Source organism: Molossus molossus, unplaced genomic scaffold, assembly GCF_014108415.1.
Source record: "Molossus molossus isolate mMolMol1 unplaced genomic scaffold, mMolMol1.p scaffold_m16_p_4, whole genome shotgun sequence".
NCBI lineage: Eukaryota > Metazoa > Chordata > Mammalia > Chiroptera > Molossidae > Molossus > Molossus molossus.
Window position 1 is genome coordinate 26,271,067 of NW_023425377.1, and position 21,004 is coordinate 26,292,070.

The 21,004-nt window shown below is 43.5% G+C and overlaps 1 protein-coding gene across 2 annotated transcripts in view; it reads left to right on the forward strand.

Moving 5' to 3' along the window:
- Positions 1 to 21,004, forward strand: part of PPP2R2B (protein phosphatase 2 regulatory subunit Bbeta) — a 301,174-nt gene that overhangs the window by 238,060 nt on the left and 42,110 nt on the right. For both annotated transcript variants that reach the window (XM_036240945.1, XM_036240944.1), the window contains exon 5: positions 12,175 to 12,352. In XM_036240945.1, coding sequence (XP_036096838.1) covers positions 12,175 to 12,352 — 178 coding nt within the window. The remainder of the gene's footprint in view (positions 1 to 12,174; positions 12,353 to 21,004) is intronic.

The window sequence follows — 21,004 nt, forward strand, 5'->3', positions numbered from 1 at the left end:
CGCCTTCTTCATTGTGAAACAATATCCAGTTACCCCGAATCTGTAATTGATTGGATTCCTAGCACCTTCTCTCGTGTTCATACGCATTCTATTTCCCACCGCTGTCTTTCACTTTTAAGAGAAAGGGGTAAGTCCTGAGGAGGAGATTTGGGAAATTGCATTCAAGTTCAAAACAGTCAGTAGCATAGAAAAGATCTGACCTGACATTAATTCATTTGGAGAAAGACCTGGGAATTCTAGGTGACGACGTGCCATGGACCATTACAGAGGTCAATCAGTTGCCAGCCACAGAAGTAGAAAGCACATGTCTTGTATAGAAGAATGCAGGCCCTCTGGGCTCTGAGCTGGTGGATTGCTTTCAGTAAAGCTAAGCATCCGTAGAAGGGAAGCAGCCTGAGCGTTTGGGAGGTATGAAGATCGGAGGCCAAGTCCTGGTGTCGTTCGTTGAATGGGGAGAGGGATGGGTTGAGAACTGTCCTCAAATATCTGAAGGGCTTTGGAGGAAGGGAATGGACTGGCTCTCTATCGACCCGGGGAACGAGCAGGTGGACAGTTCAAAAAAGCAGACCTAAGCTCCCAGGAATGAGGAAGCCGCGTTCATTAGAGCCACTCAAGCTTTCCCAGGAAGAGTCCGTGCAGACTGAAGAATCTTAAGAATCTTGCCCTGGTGGGACATCAGACATGAGGACTTCCCTGCTTTTTCTTTTATATTACAGAAGTAATGCATGGTTATAGCCGCAAGCCAAATCATACTGCATCGTGGCCCCACATCTCAAGCTAACTCATGTTACTAGTTTGATGTGTGTTTTTCTTTACCTTTCTGTACGCACACACAGACATGTTAACATTAATGGATGAACATGATTTGTTTTATTTATACAAAGTTGTGATCAGGCTATCTCTGCTCGGAAATATAAACATCCCTCCAGGTCAATTCGTCTTCTTTGAAATACCTGCAGATATTCCAAAGTACGGGCATATTATAATGTATTAAATTATTCTCCACTGATAGACATTTGGGTTGTTTTCAGATTTGCTACAACTCAGTTGTAACTAAGAACACTGCAGTGAGTGTTCTCAGACATATATTATCGCAAAGTCATGTCTTGTTTTTGTAGGATAGGTTCTATTAACATAGGATTGGCTTAGTTAAAAGATGTTTTCCTTATTTTGTTTTAATAGCCATTTCCAAACCACCTTCTGAAAATCTTATTGTGATTCATTTTCCCACCAGCAAATGCCCATTTCTCATACTAGTTCCAGCATAGGGTGTTATCAGTCATTGTAAATTTTGCCCATCCAAGTAGCATAGTATATTGATTAAGGGTAAGGACACTCTTGGCTACAATACCCAAGTACCTTATCTTAGGTCCCACAAGCACTAGCTTTGTGAATTGAAGCTAAGACACATCACTGTTGTCTGTCTCGATTATCCTCATTTGTAAAAAGAGATCTAATATGAATATCTATCTCATAAAATTGTTGTGAGTATTAAATGAATAAATAGTTATAAAAGACTTAGGACAGTGACTGGCATAGAGTTCGTTTTTTATAAGTAAAGATAAAAGATGAAAAGATTAATATAATAAAATTAATCTTCTATAAAATTAAGATGAAAAATCTTAACTTGTATCTCCTTGACCACAAATAAGATTGAGCATATTCCTATACATTTCTTGGTCATTTGCTTTTCACTTTCTTTAAATTTTCTATTTATATCCTTTGCCCAAGTTTTTATTGAGTTATCTCTTATCATTTTTTAGGAACTCTTTATATATTATAAATAGTAAACCTTTTTCTATTTTTGTCATTTTTATTTCAATCATTTTCCTATTTTTGTCATTTTTATCTTCCATAAATGATTTCCTTTTTGTTTGTTTTTTAATTAGAGTTTTATGTGTTGTAACATAAAAACTTCAATCAGTACAAAATTATAAAAATAACTTTAAACTCATATAATCTCATGCTCCAAAAGATAACCACTGTTCAGAATTTGTTGTATGGAAACCCTCCTGTTTACCCCCTCAGATGCATTGGCTCCCAGCCTTGGCTCTTGGCCATCTAGGGGGCTTTCAAAATAGTACCAGTACTTGGGTTCCACCTCACAGGCATTCTGACTTAACTGATCAGTGTTGGGGCCCAGACATCAGTTTTAATAATAGGTCTCATTTAATTCTAATGTGCATCCAGGGATGGAAACCAGACCAAGAAATACTGAGAGGTCATTCACTTTGGTCCTAAATCGGAGTGTTACTAGTAATCACTACCGCCATCTGTTGGCAGGAGGCAGAACTGACACCATTTAGCTATGTATCTAGCTTTGTTCCTATCTGTGAAGGATCATGTTTCAAGGTTCTTAGAGGTAAAGGCATCTTTGTATGCATCCATACCTTTTCAGTATAATGACTTCCCAGGTACCGTCCAACTCTGAGATTCTTGAAGTTAATATCAACTTTGTATTTATATTCTTGAAAAAAATGATACAATGTTGTAAGCTACTCCTGAGGTCTTGTTGATGTTTGGTCATCAAAGTTTCAGTGATATTTAACCTAATCACTACTAGGAAAATGTGTGCAAACAGCTTTTAGAAATGCTTTCATCAATAGCAGTTGAAAAACAAAACAATTTTTGTGATTAATCTTAACCATGCTAACCAAAAATTAAACCACTGTCTCTTCCCAACCCACCCTCGTCCCCACCTATGAGCATTAATCAACATTTTCCTCTGCTGGGATGCTTTAAGATGTCTCTTTTTTTTCATGTAGATTCACACAATGTGAAACATCAAGGGAAATAACAGGAAAGGCAGTGAACGGGGAAATACGTTTTGAGAAATAACAAAGTTGGCAGAAAATGGAAGTATCTGGGAGAAAAAATAAGATAAAACTGGCAGAATTGCAGGCTGCTGCATGGGTTGCTAATTAGATAGCAAGTTTATCTTCTGAGGGGAAGATATTTTTTCTCTCTTCTCCATAGAGAGGCCAAAAGAAGTCAAAGACAGTGGGAGCATGAAATTGTTAGTCTGACATAAAAACCATCTTGCATTGGGTTATAAAAATATATATTAATTCCCCAGGCAGTTTGTATGGATTCTGTGTTGTTCTTGTAGCTGGAAATAGGGGGAAAGTTTCTGTCGCTGTCTCACTTCCCCCACCCTTCTGTGTGTGTGTGTGTGTGTGTGTGTGTGTGTGTGACATCTTTATGATTATAAACTGGAACTTTTTGCTACCTTTTGTGGAAGTTAATAATGGGTTTCTTTTATCCACCCTAGATTTAGACTAGCTGGGTTTCTCAACCTCAGAACTGTCAACATTTTAGGCTTGATCATTCTTTGTTGCTGAGGGCTGCCCTGTCCATCATGAGGCATTTAGTATCATCCTTGGCCTCTGTCTGCTAGATGCTAGTTGCATACCCCCCCCCCCCCCCCGTGCGACAGCCAAAAAATATCTCCAGACTGTCACACAACAAAACTACCCCCAGTTAAGAACCACTGAGTCAGAGGATGCTGACAGAGGTGAGTTGTGGCTTCTTCCTAAACAGTACACCCAATTCCCTAATGTCAATTAGAGCCCCTGCTTTTTTCAATGAAACAATGTTTTTTTTTCTCTGTGGAAACAATGAACATCTTGTTATTGCATCAGCAAGTTTCTAACAATATGTCCACCGGAGACATTGTCTTTCTTCCCCATTGCTCTGTAAGTGCCTCCACTAACCTGTTCTGTTCACGCCGGAATGGACTACCTAGAGCAGTGATTGGCCCTTAATAAATGTTGGTCAAATGTAGGAATATATTTGTAAGGTGTTTATGAACCTGCAGCACAAAGCCTGACTTGATCTGAAGGGGTTTTTCCTCTCAGGTTTATTTCTATCTCTATGACAAAGCCAGTAACAGAAGAAACCAGGGACATATTGAGGCTGTTGAAGGGTGTGATTGGGGAAATCTCAAATTTATTATTTGGATAGGATTCCCGGGTGTTTTGGCAGGGTGCTGTTGAGTGGCAGTTTCATTCGGAAAACAACAGCTCAGATGTGTCGCAGGAAGCCAGAGCCAACCTCTCTCTCTTGCGTTTTGAACTCCGTCCACCATTGATCCAAGGAGGGAACAAATTTTTTGATGCTTGTTAATTCTCTGATGCTTCATTAATTCCCTGAGAGAAAATGCCCCAGGACCAGGAGGGACGTGCCTGTGGAAAATCAACCGTAGTACACACAGCACAAGAGGCATTTAAATGCTTCTTTTCATGTTTTTTTTTTAAAATGGGATGAAGATGCATATTTTTAAAAATGAAAAATGACTGGCATTTTTCCCACTGAAAATGGAAAGTAATTTAATTTGTTAGTGGTTTATTTTATTTGACAGTCTTTGTACATACTCGATTTGGTTTGTTACACTGAATTACCCTTTAATAATGGGTACATGTAATGCCAGGCTCTGCCCCCCAGGTTGGTTTGATAATTGGATGAATGACCATATTGTTCAAGGTTTTCATGACAATGTGGACAGAAGCTATTTTCCTAACCAGAGAAGCCTGCAGCATTTTTTGTTGTTTTCTTTCCAATGTAGTTAATTGCTACCCAGTGACCAATCATTCTACCCGCCCTTCTCCTGAGGGAAGCTATGTTAGCAAAGATGCTGTTCTAGAACTTAATGCTAAGTTCTGTCATCATGACAGAATTCCCTAGGTATGTGGAAGGGATGCCTAAACCCCATAGCTCATAGAAAAAGTCAGAAAATCTTTCCTACGCAATCTCTCAAAATGGACCGTTTTTCTACAATGGGAAATCAATGGTAAAAATTCTAACAGCTGTTCTCATAGGGGCTGGAGCCAAATTGCCAAGTTCAAGGGCAGCCCCACAACTTAGTGGCTTTATGACCTTGAGCAAGTTCCATGACCTCCTTTGCTTTAGGATCCACATCTGTAAAGTGGGAACAGTATCCGCACCTGCCTCTTAAGGTCACTGTGAAGATTCAATAACATGGCAAAGTGCTTAGCACAATTCTGGCATAAAGTGAGTTCTCCAGGAATGTTTCTTTGTCGGATGGTGTGTATCAGGCCCTGTGCTCAGTGTCCTCAACAAACTACTGAGAGAGTTGCTATCTCTGACATTGCAGAAGGGCGCATTGCCGTGGAGAGAGAAGTGACCAGCCCAAGGCCGTGTGCTAGGGAAATGGTCCATCAGGATGCCTGACTCCAGAAATTCTCTTACATCATAACAGCTTCAAGTTCTGTGCTTGTGTACCCCCTAGAAGAATTTTGCGCCCTGGCCGGTTTGGCTCAGCGGTTAGAGCGTCGGCCTGCGGTCCGGAGAGACCCGGGTTCGGTTCCCGCTAAGGGCATGTACCTCGGTTGCGGTTTGTCCCCGGCCCTGGTTGGTCGTGCAGGTGGCAGCCACTCGATGTGTCCCTTTCACATCGATGTTTCCCTCTCTCTCTCTTCCTCTCTCTCCCTCCCACACTGTCTGTACAAAAAATGGAAAAATGTCCTCGGATGAGGATTAAAAAAAAAAAAGAATTTTGCAAAACCATAAAACTTCCTGAGCACTTTCATATAGACAACTAAGTATTTCTGTGGTAATGTTAAATAATTACAGAGAATGTGATTTCAGGAGCATATTGAACATAGGCAGTTTAGAATAAAACTGTCATATCGCCTTTTTAATGCAGCCAGTGAAATGTAAATATCAGCGTGACTGGATACCCACCAATATCCATCAAAAGAATATATGAGCAAATTATTTTAAAGAACTTTATATTGCTCCTTTTAATGTGTATTTCCACTGCACTTCCCCCAAAGAAACATTAAAAGCTTTTTTGATATTTTTTTACAACAGAAATAGAATTTCCTCCCATGTATATATAAGAGTTTAAAATTTTCTTGTGGATATAACTGTCTCTAAAATGAGTAGAATGAAATTGACCAAAATAACATAAACATATAATTCTGACAGGTAAAGATTAAACATAAAAAGTAAGGCCAGTTGGTGTGGCTCCGTGGTTGAGAGGGTCAACCCATGCACCAAGAGGTCGCCGTTTCGATTCCCGGTAAGGACACATGCCCAGGTTGTGGGCCTGATCCCCAGTGGGGGGCATGTAGGAGGCGGCCAATCAATGTTCTCTCTCATTGATGTTTCTATCTCTTCCTCTCCTTTCCTCTCCCTCTAAAATCAATCAATAAATAATTTTTTTAAGTACAATTATATTAGAAATTCCTATTATAATGAGCTAGGGGTGGGGACATTTGTGGGGCCCTGATCCAAGGTATCGGCCAATTGTCCCTCCCAGAAGTGTTCATACCTTGGACAGTGCACCCCCATAGTAAGATTCAGGATGGGTGAGGGTCTGTCTTCTTTCTTTTGCAAAGAGGAGAAGGAGAATCTAGATTGTGGGTGTCTCCTGACATGATTTGGTTTTAGGAAGGAATATATATGGAACTTAGAAACAGGGAAAGTTTTCTTTAAAACTGTTCCTAGTTCTGCCCTGGCTGGTTTGGCTCAGCGGTAGAGTGTCAGCCCGCAGACCAAAGAGACTTGAGTTTGATTCCAGTCAAGGGTACGTACCTCAGTTGCGGTTTGGTCCCCAGCACCAGATGGGGTCGTGCGGGAGACAACCAGTCGATCTCTCTCTCTCTCTCCCCCCAACTCTATCTGAAGATAAATGGAAAGAAGTATCCTCAGGTGAGGACTTAAAAAAAAAAAAACTGTCCCAGTCCTTAGGAAGCCATCACACACCCCTGTCTGCAATAGCCACACTGTGCCGCTCAGTTGTGTTGCTTTGGAACAGGGACATTTACAAGCCAGACCTAATGTTTCCCCATTTTCAATGTGACTGCCCCCCCCTTCCTTGACGATGTAGTCTGGGTGCTGTTTAGCCATTGGCTTTATCCCAAACCTACGGTAATTGTCACTGGAGAGTCACAAAGGATGTCCCTTAAAGGAAGTACAAGGAAAGGCAAGATGGCAAACTTGAAGTGAGGCTGGAATCTGGAACTTTCTAGCCTCTCCACCTGTTCATCCATTTAGTGCCTCTTGATGGGATGGTATAAGCACCCCATATTCTCCACCAGGCCTCAAGCCTGGGGTCCCAGAGCACCAGTTTCAAGGTTTTCTTGCACCCAGGAAGAGGGGGACAGCCCTCATCTGTTTCTTTTCTAGATCAAAGTGTATCCATGGTTGCAGCTTCCCAAAAGGGCTGGTTATGAGCAAGAACAAGAGGTGTGGGGTGGTATTGTCTAAGCTTCTTACGGATACTCTGTGTGGTGACTGCCTAGCATATAGTAAATGCTCAATAAATGTTTACTGAAGGATTTTCCTGGGTCCCTGTGGGGTCATACATTTTCTATTAATGTATTTCCTAATCGATGACATGGAGCGCACCTAACCCCATGACCTCTTAGTCTCAGTATAAAATAATCTCAATTATTTAGGGAGGGTGGTAGGGAACATCTGTTGGCCCTCTCAAGGAGATGTGGAGTGAGCGTGGATTTAAATGAAGAACATTTTTTTTTTTTCCAAAAGACCCCACAATGTTGATTATGTTTATTGTACTTAACAGCTCAGGGTTTTCAAGTGTTTGTCTGCTGAACCCAATCAGATTTGACCCAGGGTTACTGGTCAGCTAAAAATCCATCACACACTTCTGCAGATGGCCACCTCCCTCTGTCCTTCTCCATGACGCCGTCTTCGCTCTGTTCTTCAGCTCCTATCTGGCCAGCTCCCCTCTGTCAGAGTCTTGCCTGGAATCTGTCGCCTTGCTGGGGTGGTGGAGGTTGCCATGGTAAACACAGCTGTTGTTTTTCCTCTGTGAAGAGGCAGGGCACGAAGACGCTGGAGTCCTCACCTCTAGCCTCTTCCTGCTGTGCATTTGCACAGATGTCATTTAAAGTGGGGGCCTCGGGTACTTCCAGGATTCAGCTCAGCTTTCATTGTGTGCCTCTGAGGGGGGTTTCTCTGACCCGCGGCCGACACCGACACCCGTGTGGCTGCTGGGGAAGATTGTGAAGAATCGCCAGCGTAGTCACCAAATAAGCCATGTGACAGCAACATTCATTTTGTTAGTAAATGGGTTCTGGGAAGTGAAAGATGATCTCGGATTTCCCGGGAGGGGAGGCAGCAAAGATAATGAGGAAGAAGCTGAGGGAGAAAGAATGAAAGGGGTGGGGAGAGGCTGAAGGGGTGGAGAGGTACAGGAGAGAGCACAAGAGGGAGGGAACGTCTTTAACAGGAAGGGGAGTCAGTAATGGGCAGCCACCTGTGACTCCCTGAATCTTCCTTATTTTCCCAGTAACATCCAGCCCTGACTGGGATCCCACATCTTCTCCTACCACGATCCTTCCTTACTCACTTCTCTCCGGCCACAAAGGTGCCTCGCTGTTTTTCCTGCACTCTAACCGTGCTCCAACCTCAGGGCCTTTGCATGTGCTGTTTTCTCTGCCTGGAACACTCTTACCCAGAGAGCCATATGGTTCCCTCCCTCACTTCATTCAGGTCTCTACGCAAATGTCATCCCCTGCGAGAGGCCACCCCACCTCAAATAGCACACTATTTCTTTTCTACCCCCTTACCCAACTCAGATTTTCTTCATGTCTGATATAGAGGATGTCTGATATAGTAAGTATTTATTGAGTGAATAATTATTCACTGACGTCTAGCCCCAGAACACAAGGAGTCACACATTTGCCCATATACACTTTGCACTCTCCCCTCTGAGCTTTTGCACATGCTGGTCCCTCTGACGAGAGCACAGCTCCCTCTCCTCCCCCTCCCCCACTTCTGCCTGGAAGATTCCCACAAACCCTCCATGTCCTGCCTTGTTTAGTAGTCTCTCCTTTTTTGAGGTCTCCCCTGACCTCTCCAGGTAGACATAGGATGCGCCTGGCCAACACAATGTCCCCTCTTCTCCCTGTTCGCCCGGGAAGGAGGACGTGGCCAGAGCACATGGGAACCACAGTCCCAACAGGGCCCCCTCATCAGTCATCCCATTCAGCTTGAACAGCTGAGCCTCCCTCTCCCTTCTTGTGAGGGTGTCACTGGCAGAGGACAAGCCTTGCCCTGGGCACAGAACGGTGCTGGGGTGCCACGCGTGGCATGCAGCACCCGGCCTATCTGGGCAGAGCATCAGAGGCTCCCTCCCCAGACACCTCCACGGAGCCTTGCCCATTAAGTGGTCCATCATGGAACGTGTCAGCCTGAATTAGCAGGCAGGCCCATCACATTAAGCCAAAGCTCTGGGCTGGCAGTTCCCACTTTGTATTCCTCTTGATCCTGGCTGTCATGCTCCTTCCCGGTCACCACAGGCACAGGCAGCCTCTGCAGACAGTGCGCAGTAATGAGACAGGCCCAGAGCTGAGGAGGAGCCCCGGGAAGCCCTCGCAGATGCCATTTCTTCTGCGGCCCTAGGGAGCCTGCTTTGAGCTCTGCGGCCGGCGGGGGTGGGGGGGGGTGGGGGAGGGTGGGCAGGGGAAACAGGTAGCACTCAGAAGCACCAGGTGGGGAGCTTTAGGACCCACTTCCAAAGCAAGGCGTGTTTCTGAAAGCACACAGAGTAGACACTCTATTCAAAGATCATGAACACCGACAACACCTAAATGAGTTTCTAGAGACAGCTCAACCACAGACCTCTGCGGTTACCACTATCATTATTACTATCAGTAATACAATTGATTTCATACCTGTGTCATTTACTGAGCATTTGTCACTTCCTGCTATGTATGACAGTTGAGTGTGGTGTGATACAGTGGAAAGAGCACTAGCTTTGCACTTGGGTAGACTCTGGGATCAAATAGCTGGGCAACCCTGGGCCAGTGACTTAGCCTCTCTGAGCCTGAGTTTTCCCTTTGCAATAGTACTTTGTACTAATACCTGTTTCACAGAGTTGATGAAAGAATTACCCGAGATGATGTGTGAAGAATGACTGAAATGTAGTAAAAGCCCAATAAATATCTGCAGGGAGAGTTCCTAAGGGCAAAATCTTTTTTTTTTTTTTTTTTTTTTTTTAATCCATTACAAAGCCTTAACTCAAGACATACCCTCATTGGTGTTTGATAATGTTATCACCTCACTCTTTAACATTCTACCTCCTTCATCTTCTACTTGTTCTCCACTGTACATCAGGAATGGTTTGATAAAAACTTGGAACCTGATCATATCACTGGAAACTATTGTTATTTCTTCCCATTTCTCAGGGTAATGGCAAAAACCTTTCTCAGGGTTTGCCTCTTACCTACCCTGTCACTGTACCTCCACCATGATTCCCATCACTCTCTGTCTCATACAGAATGACCTATTGATCCTTCATTTCTGCCCTACTCAACCCTATCACAGGACCTTTGCACGTGCTCTTTTCTCTGAGTAGAACATTCTTCCCACTCCTGGTCTAGGAAACCCTTTCTCCTCCTTCACAGTCGTCTAATCTGTACTACCTCAGCAAAACCTCTACAGATCGCCCTGACCATGTTCAATCCCTCTTTGCACTATAACCTCTTCTTTGGGGCACTTTCTGTATTTGATTATGAGTGATTTTATATCTACTTCCTCCATCTAGACCAGCTGTGTGAAGGCAGGAACTGTGTCTGGTTTTGCTCACCAGCTGAACCTGCCAGGACCTTGTAAAGAGCTCAGCAAATGTTGCTGGAAGGGTGAGTGGGAGGGTTTACCAGAGGGCAGTTATAATTCATGATGAGTTGTATCATGAACTATATCATGAACAGAATTCTAATTCATGATCATTAGGACACAGTGGGAATTGTCACTGTTTTTCTGATAATATAACCAGAGAGCAGAAGGGGCAGGTGAATTGTCTCTGGTGACCAGAGCCCAGGTCTCCCAGTTCTTGCCATCCCCGGGATTATGCTCTAGAACCTGTGCCCATACCTGGGTGCAGAGTCTCTGCATCCCCTCCCTTTCCTGGTATTCGGAGGACACCTGGCTCTGAATTTCAAAACTCCCTCAAAAGCAAGCTAAACTCCTTCAAGACTGAGCTGGAGATTTGCGTTGTGAAAGGTTGTATTGTCGAGGGCGCCACACCTCACAACGTTTAACCTTTGTTTTCACCTTCTGTCCCTCACTTCTGGGTTGAAACAGATTCAGAAGCAGAGGTCTTAACTGGTATCAAATTATTGAGGGCTCCGTCGGGGGAGAGGACTTCCTGGAAAGAAAAACAGCTTTGGGTCCTTCCATTATCTTGTTTCTGTTAAAGGACCACACCCTGTGTGTTGTGGCTGTTTTGTTTGTATTTTAGTCTGCCTCGGGCCTCTGTTCTCACTCACTGTCTTAGAGCCAGCTCACCCAGCTGTGGTCAGAAGTGCCCTTGAATCAAAGAGCGGTCAGAAGAGTGACAGCGCTTGGTTCACGTTGGCCAGGAAGAGCTTCGTGTGTGGGAAACTTGTTCACTGCCCGATTCTCTGACCTGTGGGGAAGACAGAATTGACTCACGTGTTCTGACTCACTCGTTCAACAAATACTATGGAACTCTGAAATAACCCATCAAAGTTGTAGTGTATATATATCATGACTGTATACTTTATTATTCAAACTAGGACAGTATAGATGTGATAGTGGACGTTCCCTGATACGCCGAGACGATAAGCATAAACCAATAGCTTCCAGGTGTAATGATGTCAGTGGGTGCCCTCTATATGAATGGCTGGATTTGAACTATTAGACTCATGGGTGGTTGTGTTTTCCCAAAATGTCCTAAGGTTTAAGGACCAAGCCAGGACAGGATCTAGACCTCCAAAGTTATGAAGGATCCATTGAAATCTAAGTTCAACTAGACATTTCTAAAATTTTCCCTTAAATTCCTTTTTAAAATAGTGTTCATGTATAAAAAATATAAATAAATAACAATCTGGAACAACAGTTCTGCATGCCAAGAACACCCTCCTACCCCCAGTAGATTCTAAGTCCTTCTGAGATGAGACCACCTAGAGGGTCCTGAAGAAAAGCTTAGAATTTATCAAGGATGAAGATGCCCATCAAGTTTTGGTGACATTTGTTGAGAAAAGAGTGAAACTAAAAAGAACAGAAGGAATAGGAACAACGTGATTTGTTTCTCCTCTTAAAGCTCCTTCGATGTGTTTGTGATTTTATGTGGGAAAATAAAGGACCCAAACATGCACACCTTTTCCTAGTACAGAATGTTGGTCCTAAAAGGATGTGTTTTCTCTTGCATCCCAGGTGCCTGTCCTCAGACCCATGGACCTGATGGTGGAGGCCACCCCGCGAAGAGTATTTGCCAACGCACACACGTATCACATCAACTCCATATCCGTCAACAGCGACTATGAAACCTACATGTCAGCTGATGACCTGAGGATTAACCTATGGAACTTTGAAATAACCAATCAAAGTTTTAGTATCCTTTCTTTGGGGCCAAAAACCAGTTGACTTGAATCAGTAGTATTCAGGTAAGAGCAGGCTTAGGGGGACATGGAATGAAAGGAGCAGTCATAACTAAACACCTAGCGTGTGTGGAGAACTGTTGTCTTTTATGTTACATTGGTGTCTGTGACACTCTTCATCCTAACAAAGTTGGGGAAGTATGGAATTACAACTGGTGGGCCAGGCCGAGCTCTGGATTGGAACTCTGTATCAATTCCTTCATGCAGAGGCATTTAGGTGTCTTGAATTAAAACAAGATGTGACTTCATCAACTATAAGATAAGGCCTACTGTTCAGCTAAGAGTTTATTCTTCTTGTTAAAGGATTCTTAAATGGCCTATATGGACAACATGGGCCACTGATATGCATTACATTGTTTTTATTGTATCATAATAGTCGAAATAATAATAGCTGCCATTGATTGAGTACTAAGCACTGCACTGAAAACTTTTGCATAGAATCTCATTTTGAGATATGTACATATCATAATTTTATAGCTTAATTTCTCACAGACACAGCACACTTGTATAACCAGCATCCAGATCAAGAAACCAGACTTGATTTGCAATCCTCAAGTCCCTATCACTCTTCTTTTCAGTCTCTACCCACCAAGGGTGTATTTGATATAACAACCCGTAATGTCAGTATTATTAACTCACATTTAGCTAAAATTTAGAGAAGTCAAAGAAATTGCTGAGTGAGTGTCAGAGTCAGTATTTTTACTGTACTATATTGACCCTCTTCTTAATAATACAAATCAGGCATTTATTCAATACGTATCATGTGGTCCGTCCCACCACAAACCGGACTCTTAACTTGAAATCCCAAATCTCAGTGAATGACTTCAACACCCAAGCAGATGAGCAACCGATGTAGAAGTCAATGTGTTTTTTTTCTCACTCACCAGCCTTCCCACCCCAACCCAATTTCCCCGTGGGCCCTGCTTTATCTTCCTCTGAAGTATATCTCAAAACAACTAATTTCTCTTCATCTCCACTCCTACCAATCCACACTAGCAAAGGCCACTGTTTTCTCACCCATGCGACAGTAATAATTTGTCTGGTCTTTCTGGAATATTTTTCCCCCAGAGGTCACATGACTGACTACATGTCATCATTCAGACTTCAATTTTATGTCACCTCCTCAAAGACACGTCCATTAACTCCCAAGTAGCCCCCAATAACCCTCTACCCCTGTTATCATCATGGCACTTATTACTATTTGAAATTGTTTCTTCATTTGTATATTTGGGGTTTCCCCATACTCGAATGTAAATTCTATGAGAAAAGGGGCCTTTGTATGATCCATACCCACATCCCAGTACCTAGAACATTCTGACATATAGGAATTTGGGCTGAACATGTCAAGTTTAGAAGTACTAGTTAGTCTTCAAAGTGAAGATATTTAGTAGATCATTAATCATGAAATCTAACCTGGGGCTTTTACTTTAAGAGGATATTAGTTAGAGTAATGCTTTGAATATGCTGATATAAAATAGACCCCATAATGGCTCAAACACATAAAAGATCATTTCTCTTGTAAAGTCCAACATTGATCATCCCCATCAGCAGACTGGCTCCTCCAATTTAGAGATCTGGGTTATTTCCATCTTGTCATCATGTTTATCTGCATCAGGGCAGCAAAGGGGGAAGACTGTGGTGAACCACACATAGGAGACTCTATGAACTAAGTTCTAAAATAGCATGCATTCCATTGGCTAGGAGTCAGTCACATGGCTACTTCTAACTGCAAGGCAGGCTGGGAAATGTAGTTTGGCTACATGTGCATAAGAAAAAATAACCTGGTTTTGGAACACAGCTAGCTAGTCTGCACCACAAAAGAGTGCTCAGTAGCTCCACAGGGCTTTTCAGAGAAGGTGGTCTTAAGCAGGTAGAAGCAATTTTGGAGACACAGAACTGATCATCAGGACCATGACTGGCAGCTTTTGTTGCTCGCAGGGTTGACTTCACATATTATCTGAGCCTGGGACAACCTGCCTACAGATTTTGCCTGGAAGAGTAGCTGCTAATAGAATGAGAATGGGTGGTGGTTCCCTTTCTCCTTTTACATCTATTCCAAGAGCCAGAAATCTGCTCAGGCTCAGCTGCTGTCACTCGGAGCTGCTGCTGTCCCCAATCTAGGTGACATGTTTCCTGAATTTTGCCTCTAGGCCTTCAATGGAAAGGAAAGTTTCTTTAGGCATTTTGGGAGACAGGTGCCTTGGGGAGAATGCAAAGGGGAAATATTAATAGCACAATTTAGGTTATATTCTGCAGATGTCAGACAGCCTGCCAGATGTTAGCATACCAATGAGACTGTGCCATTCACCCTTAAAGCAGCCATCTGTAGAATAATCACTGTCATCATGAGAATGATGATAACTGATATCTATATAGTTATTTTCAACCAGACCACCCTAAGCACTGAGCAGACTGTACGAACTAGGGCCCTTGTGCTTAGCATCACTGAAGTGCAGTCGCCTCAGGGGTAGGGAGCGTCCCTCTTTCAAAACAGCCTCGGGAAAACACCAACCACCAGGCACATCTTATTAACTCTTGTGTTGTTCAGCACCATTTCTATAAGTCCTGATGGTTCAGGATGGAGTGATGTGGGATTCCCAAAGCGTGGCCTGAGTACCACTGTGGTGGTAGGCAACGTCTTCTAAGCACGAGGTGGACTTGTTTATGTTTTCATAATTATGTATTTATGATCATGAATAGTATTAAATAAAACTGTCAGTCGGGAACTGTGAGTTCCCGAGTACTGAAAAATTCATTTAAATTACAAATTATGTTTATGTGAAGAAAATTATTAAGTGAATAATAAGACAAGTGGTCTTACAACATGGTTTTTGAAAAAGTCATAACTTCAGAGACTCATGTTTGGTGTGATGTTGGAATTACTGAGAACACAGGCTTCGAGTCCAGCAAGCCTCAAGTTCTCACCCAGCTCTGTGATTTGCTGGTGGTGTAAACCTTACCATGTGTCTTAACTTATCCAAGCCTCTGTTTCATGACCTGTAGAGAGGAGATCTATCAAATAGGAGTGGGAGAATTTTTAAAGTGTTTTTAAATATTGACCAATTGTGTTTATATAAACACATACATACAGATATTGCTCAGGAAATAATCAATAAACAGGGACCAACACAATCCTAATTGTTATTGAAAGGACAAGAAAACGGGAAAAGTTGAATGTTTGAATGGTGAATTCTGCTGAATTCATTATCTGGGTCAACTTCTCGATTCTAAATTTCTCCTTTGGTTCTGCAGTTGAGTGTTCTTAGCAAGGTATTGCTCATTCTACCCTAGCTACCAGATACTTGCAGGATCTCTGAGGTTCAGGGCCTCGTGTTTAGCACCGTATCAAACTGAGGCATTCTTAGCCTCGTGGTCCCTGGTCTTGAATTCTCTCCTTTCCATCCACAGCTGTCCCTGTATGGCGTAGCAAGTTCTGATTTAAAGTAGTCAAACTGGGTTAACTGGCCTTACTGGGTTAACTCCATCCGGACAACAATAACTCATTTCTAGATAAGTGATTTTCTAGGGTAAGAGGCAGCCCTAACTTTTCAGTACAGGAAAAGTGCTATAAAAAGATGTTACTTCTTTATGAAAACTATGCTACACCTAGGATCCTTTGAAGTCTCTTTCAGAACTAAGAATGAGTTGACCTGGGCTCTTCCCTAGTCCAATGTGGGACCTATTAAATATACACATGTCAAGTAAAAGTAAAGATACAGCCCACAACAACTGTGTCCTGGGCACCTCATTTGTGCCAGGCACTGCACTAAGCCATGGCGATATGCAAGTGAGAAGAAGAAGACTGTCTGCTCTCAGAATGACTTGCATCCAATAATCCCAATAATAAGTATATAATTACAAACTTAAATAAGTCCTGTGAAGAAAGAAAATATGGTTCCATGAATGCATTTTTAAAGACCTGATATAGACTAGGGAATAAAAGAAGGCTTTGCTGAGGTACTGATTCCTGAGTTGAGATCTGAAAGAGGAAGAGTGTGAGTTAACCTGGGAAAGATGTATGGTGAGATTGGTTCAGCATGTACAAAGGTCCTGTGGCAGGAGGGAGCATGGTGTGTTGGAGAAACTCTGAGAAGACCACTGTGACTAGAGGCCACAGAGGCAAGGTAGAACAAGGTGTAAGCAAGGCTGGAAAGGTCAGCAGAAGTCCAGTCTCTGGGCATGAGAAAGAGGATTCCTCCGGGAGAAACCAACTGGAGTGCTGTGTCTTTGACCTTGGGGGTAGCAGCCCTGTGAGCAGAGGCCCTCTGCGAGTTGATTCCCTGATCAAGGGGCCCTAAACCTCATCCTGTGGCTTTCAGCTCTGTCACTCTTAGTACCACGGACAGTGGCTTTTGAATCCAGTAGGAATCTGAGAGGCGGGCTTTGAGGGAAGCTGTAGGGCCTAGTGCGGATTTCTCTCCCTTGTGGCTGCTGTGCACATCAATCTCAGACTGGTATTTAGCATAAAAGGAGAGCGTTCCTTCCAGCGGCACATCCAGCACATTGGCCTGTGTGTATTCAAGGCAGCCTTGGTGGGTTTTCCCAGGCCTTGTTTACGTGGCTGCTGACACTCTGTACCTGAGGCCACACCCAGGGCTTTAGGAGGCTGGGGATTCCCCCCCCCCCACACACACACACACACATAGGGCCAACCCTTTGAGTCTCGGGGTGTCGGGAGAGGGCAAGTGCTCTCTCGGAGCACTATAGTGTAGTAGTTGGGAATGCAGATTCCAGAGTCAGACTCACGAGATTCACATCTAGCTTCATCTCCTAAGATCTGTGTGACCTTGACTAGTTGCTTAACCTCTCCAACCTTCAATTTTCTTGTCGGTTAATGGAGATGATACCACCATCTCCCTTCTAGGCTATTGTGAGGAATAAATAAGGTAATCATGTAGCGTGCTCAGCAGAGTGCCTGGTGCAGAGGGGAGGCATGGTAATGGCAGTTCTTACCTGGCACATGTCCCCAGCCCCGAGTTCTGACCTTGTTGCTCAGATTTCATTCTCTTCTAAGAATGCCACAGGTTAGATGATTCACACTTTGGCATCTTGGCCTATTAACCTGCTGTGGGTTTTCTGCATTTTTACAAACTATGCCTACAGAAGGCTGCTAGGTCACAAGGAATTAAAGTAAAATCCATAAACATTTATTGAGCATTTACTATGTGCACTGGAAATGCCAAGATATAAAACTCCACCTGTGTTATTATGACCATGTAACCCTGAGGGTGGGTTACCAATCAGAGTTCAACCAGAGAAGCAAAACCATAGGGGAGAGAGAGACAGAGAGAGAGAGAGAGAGAGAGAGAGAGAGAGAGAGAGAGAGAGAGAAACCCAGAGAAATAAAATGACTTTTCCAAGTTCTCTGAGCAAAATAGATTTGGAGTCAAAATTGTATCCAAAGTACCTGAGTCCATTTTGTTATATATCACAGTATTTATCATGATATTATCTTGAACTTTACCCATAGAGATGAGACTCCTGGTGTCCAGCTCTCTCATGAATGGTTTTAAGCCAAGGAAAGTGATTTTTTATGTTTGTATCTTTATTTAATAATATGTATTCACTGTAGAGATTATAAAATGACCTGTAATCTCATCACCTAATTTTGGTGTGTATATATAGGGAATGGACACCTCCACTTCATCTTAATATTGGCTAACTCAACTAGAAGGGCTCAGAAAAATAAATAAGGAAAAAAAGGAAAAAAATTAACTCTTGATTTATCTAGAAAGCCTTCTCCTGTTTAATTTAGGAAACACACGTGCACACACACACACATACACTCTCCCCTGATTTATTTTTCTGTTTAGCAGTTATTACTATCTAAACACTGTATATGTATTTAGTGACCGTGGCCCTACTAGATTTCAGGCTACACATGTCAGGCTGTGTTCTCTGCACCCAGACTTTTTGTGAACATTTGTGGTGTATGTGGGGAATGAATGAATGAATGAACCCAAGCTAGAGTTACTAAAGGGTAACTTACATGCTTACCTTAGAATCTAATTCCCTGTAAAATATAACTATATTTCCTTCCTGTCTGTGTTCTCTCTCTCTCTCTCTCTCTCTCTCTCTCTCTCTCTCTCTCTTTCACATACACACACATTCACTTTTTTATGTGGCTATGGACAGACTGTATATATCTGTATCTAACACTCCTTACCTAAAATTATATACATATAGGTAGATACATAGATAGATAAATAAGCATAAAAAATATCTTTTTCTTTCCTAAAATACTACGACCTTATTCAGAGAAAATGTGGAGATAATAACTGGAAATTGAAAAAAAAATGTATAGACCCACCCAGCTAGAACTATCACTGACATTTGGTATCATACCTTTTAACTCCTCATTTTCAGAGCATAATTTTTAAATGACATTATGATCATATTTTAGATAGAATTTTTTATACTGTGTTTTTAACAGACCTGGAATTTCATTACCTAAATGATTTAATGAGATGAATCAAAATTTACTTATCATTTCCCTGTTTCTATTCATGGATGTGTATGTATGTTGTTGCCAATCTTTTATAATGTTGCATTGCAAATCTAGACTTTTTTATAGAAAACTTTTTCCACATTTGGGATTCAGAAAATGACTTGTGGCCCTGGCCGGTTTGGCTCAGCGGTTAGAGCGTCGGCCTGCGGTCCTGAGAGACCCGGGTTCGGTTCCCGCTAAGGGCATGTACCTCGGTTGCTGTTTGTCCCCGGCCCTGGCCGGTCGTGCGGGTGGCAGCCACTCGATGTGTCCCTTTCACATCGATGTTTCTCTCTCTCTCTGTTCCTCTCTCTCCCTCCCACTCTACCTGAACAAGAGAATGGGAAAGTGTCCTCGGGTGAGGATAAAAAAAAAAAAAGAAAATGACTTGTGCATGGCCCATGCTACCCCTTAGCACCTCACCATAACCCTCTTCATTCCCTCACCCCACTGCTGATGCAATTTATGGCTCTGGCTTCTCATTTGTTTTAAGCCCATCTCTTAACGGGTGACCTCCTAGGGTCTTCGATTATTATTTTAAATGATGCTTTAGGCCACTGCCTGGCACAGCGGTGCCTTCACCTTCCCACCTTCTGCCCTCTAAGCATGGAGCTCAGCTGCCAAGCTGGCGGTGCCCCTCCTGTCCTCAGCGCTGCCTCCAGAGTCCTAGCAGAGAGGCAGATTAACCCCTTTTGTTAGCAGAGGCAATTTGCCTGGGCTCCGCGTTAATAGGAATGCCATAAGCAGTCGGGGTCAGGAAGAACAGATCCGTCAAGCCCCAGGGTTAATTTAATAGCAATCTGTTGGCTGTCTGCCTTGTATATTATCCGGGAAGCCAATGTTGTTTTGCTTTTGCCATTTAGTTATTTGGGACAACAGGGAAATAATTTGGACAGAGAGCTCTAAAGGATGGGGAAGAAAAAATTGACTGTCAAAATGCATCATTCCATTTTCAAGATAATACAGGGAGCCGTGCATGGCTCATATCCTTTCTCCTTCCTTCCCAACGTGAAGGGCAAAACCGCAGAGACCGGAGGTGTGCCTCCCTTTAGAGCGGTGTACGGGAAGGGGCCTGGGTTTCTGGATGTACGGCTGTGCACTGCGCTCTCCCATCAGCCCCGTCAGCCACTGAATGTTTGATAACTGGGCTCCATCTCCCAAATGTTTCTGGAACTGAGCAAATTCTCCCTCAATAACAATTCAGGAAATCCCTTATGTTTCTGTCCCAACTTCTGGTTCAAAAACAAAATTTATCATATCATGGGACACAAAAATCCTAGGTGAGGCTGTGTCCCAGTCGTGGTCCTGAAGAACGTGGCCCCCAAAGTGGACAGTGAATTCAGAGAGCACAGGCCCAAGCAGAAGAGAACCCCCTCCCCCCGTCGGGGATTAGCCAGGGGGGATCCAGGAGAGCCAGACTTACCACCCTCGGAAAGGCTGTCTTGGGAGGGCCACTCCGCAGGGAGTAGGCTGGCATGTGCTCCAGAACCCAGGCTCTGGAGCTGGACACACTTAGGTTCAAATCCCAGCTCGGCCCCCTACTGGTCAGATGGCCTTGAGTAATTCACCTCCGTCACTGTATCCTCTGCTGGAAAACGGGTCTGTTAACAGTGCTGATCTCCTAAGGCTGAGATGACGGTTAAATGAGACAGTATGTGGCACCTGACAATCGTCGTTATTCTGTTCCTCCTCGTCCTGATCAATACCCTCTTTGTTACAAAAAGGAGCAGAGTCACAGTTCATGCCCTGACCCCGTAGTCAGACCCAAACAACTCTCTAGCCCAAAGGGAGACGCTCGAGGGTGAGGGATGCTGGGCAGACAGGTCCAGGATGGGATGGGGGAGACTGGATCCAGAGGCAGCTGACTCAGTGGTCACCTCCAGGATGGTGCTCTTGAGGGTGGTGGATGTTGTTGGTCTCCCAGATGGGTTTAGACACTTTGTTTTCACACATTCTGATGTTGGGGCTTTATTTTTAGGTAAAAAGAAAATAACTGTGGCTGTGCCCCCTGCACACACACACACACACACACACACACACACACAGCAGAGATCCCTCCCATGGAGTCTTAGTTTAGAGCTACGCTGGCGGAGGCTGAGAGAGCCGACAGCAAGTTTCT